The 10,638-nt window shown below is 40.4% G+C and overlaps 2 protein-coding genes across 8 annotated transcripts in view; one reads left to right on the plus strand and one right to left on the minus strand.

Moving 5' to 3' along the window:
• Nucleotides 1-10,638, minus strand: part of mocos (molybdenum cofactor sulfurase) — a 43,540-nt gene that overhangs the window by 4,298 nt on the left and 28,604 nt on the right. For 5 of the 6 annotated variants that reach the window (XM_088385721.1, XM_088385724.1, XM_088385722.1 and 2 more), the window contains one exon: nt 45-118. In XM_088385721.1, coding sequence (XP_088241847.1) covers nt 45-118 — 74 coding nt within the window. Of the gene's footprint in view, nt 1-44; nt 384-10,638 lie in introns of those variants that run through there. The other variant, XM_088385718.1, reaches the window with a different exon arrangement.
• On the plus strand, nt 1,579-10,024 carry LOC148393097 (poly(rC)-binding protein 3). 2 transcript variants are annotated; one of them, XM_088385249.1, is made up of 14 exons: nt 1,579-2,068; nt 2,720-2,751; nt 4,005-4,115; nt 4,197-4,224; nt 4,316-4,344; nt 4,445-4,561; nt 4,636-4,767; nt 5,115-5,243; nt 5,867-5,956; nt 6,655-6,696; nt 7,095-7,170; nt 8,174-8,226; nt 8,483-8,652; nt 9,693-10,024. In XM_088385249.1, the coding sequence occupies exons 3-14, from the start codon at nt 4,038-4,040 to the stop codon at nt 9,727-9,729; spliced, it is 981 nt and encodes a 326-aa protein (XP_088241375.1). In that variant the 5' UTR covers nt 1,579-2,068; nt 2,720-2,751; nt 4,005-4,037; the 3' UTR covers nt 9,730-10,024. The 2 variants fall into 2 exon arrangements, with proteins under 2 accessions (XP_088241375.1, XP_088241374.1); XM_088385248.1 differs by having other exon boundaries at nt 1,583-2,068; nt 8,901-10,024.

Raw genomic sequence — 10,638 nt, forward strand, 5'->3', positions numbered from 1 at the left:
CTTTAAACTGCTCAGAGCAATTCACATGAGGACACGATTATTACCTTTAATCCGTGTGAACTCCCCCTCCAGCACGTCCTCCAGGTTTTTTCCGTAACCATAACAACTCCACACTTCCCTAAAGGTTTTGAAAGAGTTAAGTTGGTGGAAGTCCATTGAACGATAAGGAGAAGTGTCTGTGTTGGAGGCAGCTAAACTCTGACAGCTGCGAGAACAGACCGACAGTTATTGATTGATTTCCACGCTCAAAGTCCGCTGAGCACGGGTTCAGGTTTACGGTCCCATGAAGAGCACAAGACCACAGTTTCACTTTGTCATAGTCTTGTAACTTCCTTGAACAGAAGTTGTTCATGTTAAAGTTACTGGTGTGGAGAGGGGAGGAGCCAATGGACGGCAACCCTGACTGTCCACCTCAGGGTGGCGGGGCATCTACTAACTTCCTCCCACTGTTGACATTTCAAAACGTCCTTTGAAGGAAATCGATCTGGTGCATATGTATCGACCAACAGGGATTATTTTAATAAACGGTTAATCTATAAATTATTTGATCAATTAATCACTGTATCAGATAAAAAAATATTAATATTCCGTACAGTCATACAATGGACGGTGTGTCTGAAAAGTTTCATAATAAAAGATAGAGAGAGAGAGAGAGAGAGAGAGAGAGAGAGAGAGAGAGAGAGAGAGAGAGAGAGAGAGAGAGAGAGAGATAGATAGATAGATAGATAGATAGATAGATAGATAGATAGATAGATAGATAGATAGATAGATAGATAGATAGATAGATAGATAGATAGATAGATAGATAGATAGATAGATAGATAGATAGATAGATAGATAGATAGATAGATAGATAGATAGAAAATAGTATGAATTGATAATCGATCAACATCGAATGCTGTAGATATTTAAATCTAACTGGAACTAGTGACAAAAAAAAGTTTTAAATAACCCGTCCAGAGTAATCCCATTATATATAATCCCAGACTCAATAGAACCATCAGCACACGAGGGGGGCGATTAGGCACAAGTGACATAGAATTGGAATGTCTTATCCCAAATAATAGTGATGCAAATCTCTGTAAAATTACGGAATGAACTTTTATTGACTTTCTCTCTTTAACTTATGACCTTCTCATTTTACTATCTTGCTCAACTCCAAATTACTCACATATGCTTTTTCTTCTCATGACTAAATTAGACAGTTTTTATTCACAGAAGAACTACTGGGGAGTTGTATTGAACTGCTGAGCGGTGCTCAGATGTCGGAAAGACAGCCATGAGGCTCACAGCAGCCATCATTGTTTCTGTGCAACACAGTGAATAGTAATTAAATATGCCACTTATGCTTCACTGATTCACTTCCCTCGCAATTTTGAAGCTGAGCTGAATAAATTTTTTTGTGCAGAAGGGCTGTATTGTATCTAGTATGGCCTAATTTCCAGGGCAAAAGGGCTTGGTGTGGGGGAGGGCAAGGCAGAGAGAAGGGGGGGGGGGCACCCCACGAGGACATTGTGCTTAACATCACTAAATACCTTCAACGCCACATTGTCCTTTTTAGTCCTCAATTAGTTGGGCTCCAAGCACAACGAATCGATTTCAGAATGATATTTATTGTTTTTTTACCTTGAATATTTATTCAACTACATCTTTCTATGTACGTGCATGTGCTTTGTAATAATTTGATATTTATTTTTCTCTGACGGCATCCAGTGCTATATGTGGATTGGACAGTCGCCAGCAGAAGCGACTCTTTGCCCTGCCCTTAGGCCCCTTCAGCCTGTGGAACTTCTTCGTGTGGAGGAACGCCTCTTTGGTGGCAGGGACGGGGAGAATTAGGCAAGAGATGTGGGTTCTCTTGGCCTGTGTAGGGGCTTATCTTGGGCTAAGCTGAGGGACTAATAGCAAAGCCAACCTCCGCTCCAGCCAGTCTAAGGGCACAGAGAGCCATCTGTCCATTCTGTGGATAACTGACAACAAAGGAAGTAAACATTGAACACGGACAACAAACTCAGAGGTTATTCCATTAGGAGCCATAAAGGAGAGGAGGGAATAGTTTGGATATAAGGTTAGTAGATTTTTCACATTTTTCGTATCGCATTAGGCCTTCCTCTGGAGATGCAATTCCAAGATGTACTGGATTTTGCCATAATGCCATGCAAGATATTCTACAAATGTCTACTTTTGCCCAACTATGAAGACATCACCAAGCATTGTTTGATGTGCTCCTCGCAAAAGCATTTGATTCTTTTATGCCCTGCAAAGTAGAATGACGTCCTCATTACTATATTCAAAAACCAAGAAGTCGTCCTTGTTGTATTTTTCACCTGCCTGTATGATTCTGTAGTTTATTATGTTGTATATACTGTGGCCGCCATTGTGCACCAATGTTTTGTTCGGAAGTCTTGAGTCGGCGCTGACATACTAGAGGTGACAGAAATGGGTCAAAAGGGTCTTAGCGTTAACAAAACAAATCCTGGCCTATTGGATTAGGAAGAGATGTTGCTGTTTATTTGATGTTGCCACTGTAATTTTATAATAATACACAGAGGAGGAAAAAAAGAAAAACAACCTCAACGTACTAATTGGATTTGGTCAGAATGAACACATGAACATGGCGGACTGTGGAAAAAAACAACTCATTATCAAATTATCATATTTAATTCAGTTGACTGCACCAACATAACGGTAAAGTCCAATTTTTTGGGTTTCATTTTAGGTTTGGAATGGCAGCAAGGAGCTTGCAATTATGTAAGTACCTGAACACAAATCTGCGAGCCGGTCAATGCGTTATATTACAAATGTATACACTAAATCCTGCAGTAGCATGAAGCTACGCTATCGTTACCTCGATAGAACTACCGGAGATCTGCACACGTCGATAACACTTCTCTTTCTATCAATAAATCAAACTAAGTACCGTCATAATATACAGTAAGCAAATCTGGTTTTAAAATATAGCATTCTATCTCTGCGTATTGTTAGCAAGAAGCTTCTCTTCCGACATTGAACGCCTCCAAACATTCTTCATTTGGTCTGCATTGCCAACAAAGATTTGATTCACAGTCTTCTGAGCTCAAATTGTGTGTCAGTACATTGGAGACCATCACACACATATCACTTGATTGTCGGCTCGCCACAGTGGCGTCCTTTGTGTCTTATCATATCCAAAGGGAGTCACACATCTTGCATTAAGCCGGAACCAAAGACTTGGTCCCATGTGAAGATTGCACCTCGTGATAGGCTTACCCGTCCCAACTAGAGGATCGGGAGGGGAAAAACCTCATTGGTCAAGTCCCTTGATAAAGTTCTGAACATAGTTACAGTTTGGAATCAATTTTATGTCTTCTGGAGATTGATACTATACAGTCAAGGATTTTGTTATGAATACTATTTCTTTTCCATCCATCCATCCATCCATCCATCCATCCATCCATCCATCCATCCATCCATCCATCCATCCATCCATCCATCCATCCATCCATCCATCCATCCATCCATCCATCCATCCATCCATCCATCCATCCATCCATCCATCCATCCATCCATCCATCCATCCATCCATCCATCCATCCATCCATCCATCCATCCATCCATCCATCTTTCGCTTATCCGGGGTTGGGTCGTGGGGGCAGCAGCTTTAGTAGGGACTCCCAGACTTCTCTCTCCCCAGCCACTTCATCCAACTCATCCCGGGGATCCCAAGGCGTTCCCAGGCCAGCTGAGAGACATAGTCTCTCCAGCACGTCCTGGGTCGTCCCTGGGGTCTCCTACCGGTGGGACATGCCCGGAACACCTCCTCAGGAGGCATCCTGATGAGATGCCCGAGCCACCTCATCTGGCTCCTCTCAACGTTTCATTGACAACATTTCTTTTACATTGTTATTAAATCACAATGGCAAACTGGAAACGAGATAGTGGCACAAGGAGGCCACAATCGCACTGTCTGTGTTTTCATTCAAGCACCTTGATGTCTTGTCTAACCTCTTTTAATTTATTTGCAGAGTATTTACATATAAGGTGTGAAAACACAGGGCATGACTGAGAAGGAAGAAATGGCCTCAGATGGGAGCCTGAATGTCACACTGACACTGAGGCTATTGATGCATGGAAAGGTAATTAACCAATGTGGAATAGCCACTGTAGTATCGTCGTCCATGCTTGTTACTGCTATTTAAGGTTTCTTTTCATTACAGGAAGTTGGCAGTATAATTGGAAAGGCAGGTTCATTTTCAAATAAAACATCATTCATTGTGTCACTGCCATGTATAAGATAAATGGAATCAGTCAATGCCCTTTATTTCCTTCCAGAAAGGGGAAACAGTGAAGAAAATGAGAGAGGAGGTAAGAAATAAAGAATGGGGTAACTTGGCATGTTCTCACATGCAGGGTCTGCCTGGAGCAGCATAGAAATTAGATTGGATATTTATTCTTCTTCCCTCAGAGTGGAGCTCGCATCAACATATCAGAGGGATCGTCTCCTGAGAGGATAGTAACCATCACAGGGCCCACAGATGGAATTTTCCGAGCTTTCTCCATGATTGCGCAAAAGTTTGAGGAGGTCAATATGGCTGACATGTCTTTATTTGCCATTTTGTGCTAATATCCACAACACATTGTTGATCTTCTCCTCAGGATATAACGGCGGCAATGACAAACAGCAATGTGACAAGCAATCCGCCTGTGACGCTTCGCTTGGTTTTCCCAGGGAGTCAGTGCGGCTCACTGATTGGAAAAGGAGGATCTAAGATCAAAGAGATCCGAGAGGTAGGAAGTTCTGAAGTTTTCTATCTGGAAGTTATTGGTCTGCATGAGAATGAGGGGACACCATGATCATGGTTTTCCTTTCTATACATTTTGTAGAACTGCATATGAGAATCTGATAAGCTTGCACAGAGGCTGTAAAGCCATTCGAACTGAAGATGATTTATATTCACCTATTTAAATATTGCTGCACACGTTCCTATAAGGCGCCCAGCTGCTCTTTGCATGTCCGAAGCTTATCGGGGGGATAGAGCTGCAGGTGCTTGAGACTGCATTTCAATTTTGGGTGATGGAGTTCTCTTTCTGGCAATAAATGGCCATTTTTGCTGTGTTTGTCTGCTGATGTCAAGACCACAGGGGCCCAGGTTCAGGTGGCAGGAGATATGCTGCCGGATTCTACCGAGAGGGCTGTCACAATCTCGGGTACTCCACAGGCCATCACTCAGTGTGTCCGACACATCTGCTCCATCATGCTGGAGGTATGTTCTGTCAAACAGGTCTTCATGATCTTTGTTTAGATACATATCAGTGTTACATTTGTTGATTTGCATTGAGCAATATAATATTTCAAATATGTCCATCACTTTAATATTTACCTATAATATTTAGCATTTTATTACATAAGCATTTTTTGTGTACGTCGAATGGCCCAATTCTTTGCTGGAGTTTTAACAAAGACAACCTTTCAATCATTTTTCCTTAAAGTGATAATTTCAGTAAGAGCACAGAATTAATTAGCTCCTTAATTAGCATGAAAGCAACTCACCTTTGCATTCATGAAGCTGCTACCAATTAGATGGGTTATTATTACATGAATCACTGTTTCACCATGGTATCATATTGTATTTTCTGAATGAAGGCGTTGGGGTCATTAATTAATTTCTAATGGCAAGGGCACGATTACGCTGGAAAAATGAAATGCCTCGTAAATTAAGATTTGATTTTATCGTGGCATGCAAGGTCCATGTAACCTTCTCAACCGATTAGACGGCTATTAAAATATTCACTGAGGGATATAAGTGATACAAAATGTATCAGTCTTGCTAGGACTTCCATATGTAAAATGGTAATTTTTTTTTTTTCTTTATGCCTTTGTCTCTAGTCTCCTCCAAAAGGAGCAACTATTCCCTACCGTCCAAAGGCCATATCTGCAGGAGCCCATGCAGTATTAGCACAACAGCACTCTGCACAAGTAAGTTGCCAGGAAAAAAAAAACTGAAAAATTGAAAATGCTGCAGGGTTTCCTCAACCTGAAATGCACAAATTTTGTCAATAAATAAATCAACTCCGAACATATTTGGAACAACAAATATGAATCTAGATGGATTTTTCCATACACGTGTGCCTTTTAAGTTATTATATTGATCACCCTGTCAACCCAGAGGAAGGGCAGTAACACCTTTAATATTGCACAAATGTAAGCTTGAAATTGTGTAATTAAAACACATTCAACAATGTAGCTAATGTGTGACAGGTACAAATGATACTTATTTACATTGTTACTTCTCTGCAATGTGAAACATAAACGACATGGTGATGTTTTCCATTAACTGGCTTCCCACTGTCCTAGATTTGGCACACGCAGTTCTGATTTTGCAGACATGTTATTGAATTTCTGCCATTGTCAAAACATCAGTTGACTTCTAAATAAAATTCCATCAAAACCAATTACAGCTAGTGATTATGGGAAAAAGTGCGGGGATGGATTTTCAATAAAACTTCCTTTATTTTATTTTTATTTACTATTTTATTTATTTTATTTTTATTTACTATTTTATTTATTTTATTTTTATTTACTATTTTATTTATTTATGTTATTTTTATTTACTATTTTATTTATTTTATTTTTCATGCTATGTCCGTTGACGTTTCTTCTCCTACGCCATGCAGGCATTCGCACTTCCAGGACAATATGCTTTTGCTCATCAAGATGTAAGTGTGTTCCTTGAAATGACTGACTCCTTCCTTTCTCTCCAACTCTGCCCACTCCCACCAGTCCCCACATCCTCTTTCTTAACCCGTCTATCCGTTTCAGCATCAATGAAACTCTGATTTGTCAACATTCCTAACACTAACACAAATTAGCAGCATGCTCTGATTGAGATCCAAGTTTACAATGAGTCCCTTCATGAGCAAAGTTGTAGTTTGGTAGCCAGAGATATGATTGTATTTTCATGAGAATTCCGCATGCTTTCTGAAGGAAACCAATCTTCTCACTGACACCGTCTGTGATGTTTGTGAACTTCAGATGATCTCTGTATTGTAGCTGTCAACTCCTCTGAAATAATCCAGTTTGATTGGTTAGCTCTAACTTCCTTCCTACCCTGCAGTTGACCAAGCTTCACCAGTTGGCTATGCAGCATATTCCCCTCCCTTCCCTTGGGCAGAGCAACCCTACCTTCCCTGGTACGTACCCACGGCTCCGGGGAAGACCATCGATCCCCTCTGTCGTTACTCCTCTTCCAATCACAACATCAAACCACCCTGTCACATTAGACGGTATCAGGGATGTCTTCATTCCCCTCAAAGGTCATTTAATTTTTCGTGACCACATTTTACAAAGCGCAAACCTGTGTGGATAGCATGTAGACAAAATTATTGGAAAAACTAGGAAGGCAAAATGGATGTGTCCCTCATTTTTGATTTATCTAAAGGTCAGAGGTCATCTATATTGATAGAGTGGTTGTGCCGGTTGCTCCAATTTTATTTTTATTTTTTGAGGGAATTTAGATCAGTGTCCTCAAATTCTTCCAAACCACAATTCTTTTTTCCTCGTTTGTCCACTCTTTAGTGGAACAGTAAGTGTAACTCCCTAAACTGTTCCCCAAAATGTACATTTATAGACTTGGCTCACATGTGTGGATAAGATGAAGCACAACCACAAAAAAATAAAATAAAAAATAAAATAAATGGGGCATATCTTTTGATGGAAATTACAGTAGTAATATTTCTAAATTTCTGCTATTCAACCATTTATGAATATTTCCCAATCCTCTGAAAATGCAAATGCATTTGCCCGATTTTCCCAACTGAAACAAATCCCAATCTCTTGAACCCCCTTACCCTTCTACCCAGCATCATCTCCCCTCAAAATCTAACAATAACTTGGCTCAGACTATCCCTGAAATCATCAACCCACACTTTCATGCAGTCTCTCACAACTAACTAAACCTGCACCACATAGACAGGACTGATGGAAACAAACTCATGCTATATCTCACATTAAAGATTTAGAACCATAGCCGTGTTTTATATGTGGCTAGAATATGTCTTCAATATGTACACAGTACCTAGAAATCTTCTTTTCGTTCCTCCCACGTTATCAAAAGTAATAACTACTAAAAGTAGGTCAATTTTTGGAAGCCATTAGTGCCATGCAGTTGTTAGCGTTCTGTCTTCTACTTTACAGGATTGGATGCATCTGCCCCCACAAGTTCACAGGAGCTGGCCATACCTAATGATGTAAGTTTCTCATAGTTTGTCTTGTGGCAGTTCTAAAATCTGTTTTTGTTTTTCATTCATATTCCTTAAAAGTTAGACGTAATATGCTCGGACAATTTGCGGTAACCACCAAGAACCTCTTAAAGATTCACTGTGGTGTTTATTTTTTGTTTGTGTGCTTGCTCCCCTGTGATATTATTTCTTCCAAGGGTAAAAAAAAAAAAAAAAACATGAGCTCATTTGCTATTTACATTTTTTCACTCGCCTGCTCTTCTAGTTTATTGGCTGCATAATTGGAAGACAAGGCAGCAAGATCAATGAAATTCGCCAGGTCTCGGGAGCTCACATCAAAATTGCCAGTGCCACTGATGGCTCAGCTATGCGCCAAGTCACAATCACAGGCTCACCGGCAAGCATTAGCGTGGCCCAGTACCTCATCAGCGCCAGGTAAGACACGACCAGCTATTTAAAATTGATGTGAGGGTAGAATAATTATGGTCAAGATTTATTTTAATTTGCTGCAGTCAACTGCTCCAGCCTCATAAAAAACAAACCTGATTGTCTCTGCTTTTTTAACACATGGCTACTCTGATGATGTTTTCTCTTTGTCTTCTCACTTTCTATCCCTTCACATCCCTTTGTCTTTTCTTAACCTCACGCATCTCATCATCCCCCTCCGAAATCACGGCGTGCAGCTTAGAGATGGCTAAATACACCATGCAGGCTGCTTCCGCTGCGACCTCAGTTGACCTCAACATGAGCTACGCTCAGTCCGCTTCCAACGCCGCCAATGCTGCCGCTACCTCTCTCGCTGTTCTGACGGCCGCCAGCCCAGCCTCCACCAACATTAATGTCCACTCTCCCTCCACCTTACAGGCCCTCCAAAATTCCCACTATGCTGTCCCTATTTCCAGCCTGCTTGGCATGAAAACACTTCCCGTTCTGGCTGTTCACCCAGCAGCCGCTAGCAGCCTAACACAAGGTTTATCTCCTTACACTGCAAAAATATCCAATTCGAGCGTCAAAAAGTCCGAGCGGCAGAAATTTGCTCCCTATTGATTGCTATTTTCGTCTCTCCAATTGGATCATTTTTTATTGTAAATGTGTCAATGCACTGATTACCAGTGAAGCACTAGCTTTCCATTAATCAGGAGAGCATATTTATCATAGGTGGCAGAGGTGCGTGTTAACTCATGATCAATTTATATATGCAATGTGCAAACTCAGGCTTGCTTTGAACCCAGGAAAAAGCGTACTTTTCTTATGACTGTGTGTCACAGAGCTTTATATTAAGACTTACTCCAGGAGATTTGTTTCTTAATATGCAATGTTTACTTTCTGTGTATCTTCTTAGCGCTCTTTTTGATAGCAATTCAATTTGTGTAGGTAAATGGTTTGTTATGTACAATAGAGGTGGTTGTTTTTAGTATAATTAACAAGGATTGCTTCATTTCTCTGTCATACTTCCCCACGTTCCTTCACTTTAGGCTCTCATCCGGGCTAACAGGCTTGGGGGTTCTGTAGTAGCGTGGCACTGTTGCAGTTCTGATGGGATTATTCTAAAGCCACACTGGATTCTAGTGGATTTCACTCTGCACAGTAATCCTTTAGAGCAGGACTGGTCCAGACAACTCATGTATTGTTTCTTTTCCCAATCTCTATCACAACCGATTAATCATGTACGTCAGAAACTGACTGTTATTATGATACATTTGTTTTCATGTTTTCTTGGTGATGGTCCTGGCAAAGCAGTTTTGTAATGCTTGATGTTTATGATATGGATTTGGAATAAATGAAAATGACTTTTTATTAAGAAAAATGTCTGTTTTTATTGTTGCATTACATTTTTTTAAATTTAGTTAATTTTGTAACAAAATGAAGATATATATGCATATGCCTGTATGCATATATATATATATATATTTAAAAGTGTATATCCTATGTCCTAATTGTTTTTTAAATATATATATTTTTTCATCCATCCATCCATCCATCCATCCATCCATCCATCCATCCATCCATCCATCCATCCATCCATCCATCCATCCATCCATCCATCCATCCATCCATCCATCCATCCATCCATCCATCCATCCATCCATCCATCCATCCATCCATCCATCCATCCATCCATCCATCCATCCATCCATCCATCCATCCATCCATCCATCCATCCATCCATCCATCCATCCATCCATCCATCCATCCATCCATCCATCCATCCATCCATCCATTTTGTGTTGTACTGGACAAGACACTGACAAAGTACTATTTTGGATGCAGCCAGTTAATACTAAACACATTTGCAAATCCAGTGAGGGGGAGCAGAATATAATCCTTGTAAATATTCAACAGGATACAGAAAAAAATACTGAAAATGGAGAATTTTTTAATCTCTAGTTTACATTCAAGGGTAAACATTGCAACACTGTA

The sequence above is a fragment of the Syngnathus floridae genome, chromosome 9 (genome assembly GCF_059516105.1).
Source record: "Syngnathus floridae isolate MCC-2025c chromosome 9, RoL_Sflo_1.0, whole genome shotgun sequence".
NCBI classification, from domain to species: domain Eukaryota; kingdom Metazoa; phylum Chordata; class Actinopteri; order Syngnathiformes; family Syngnathidae; genus Syngnathus; species Syngnathus floridae.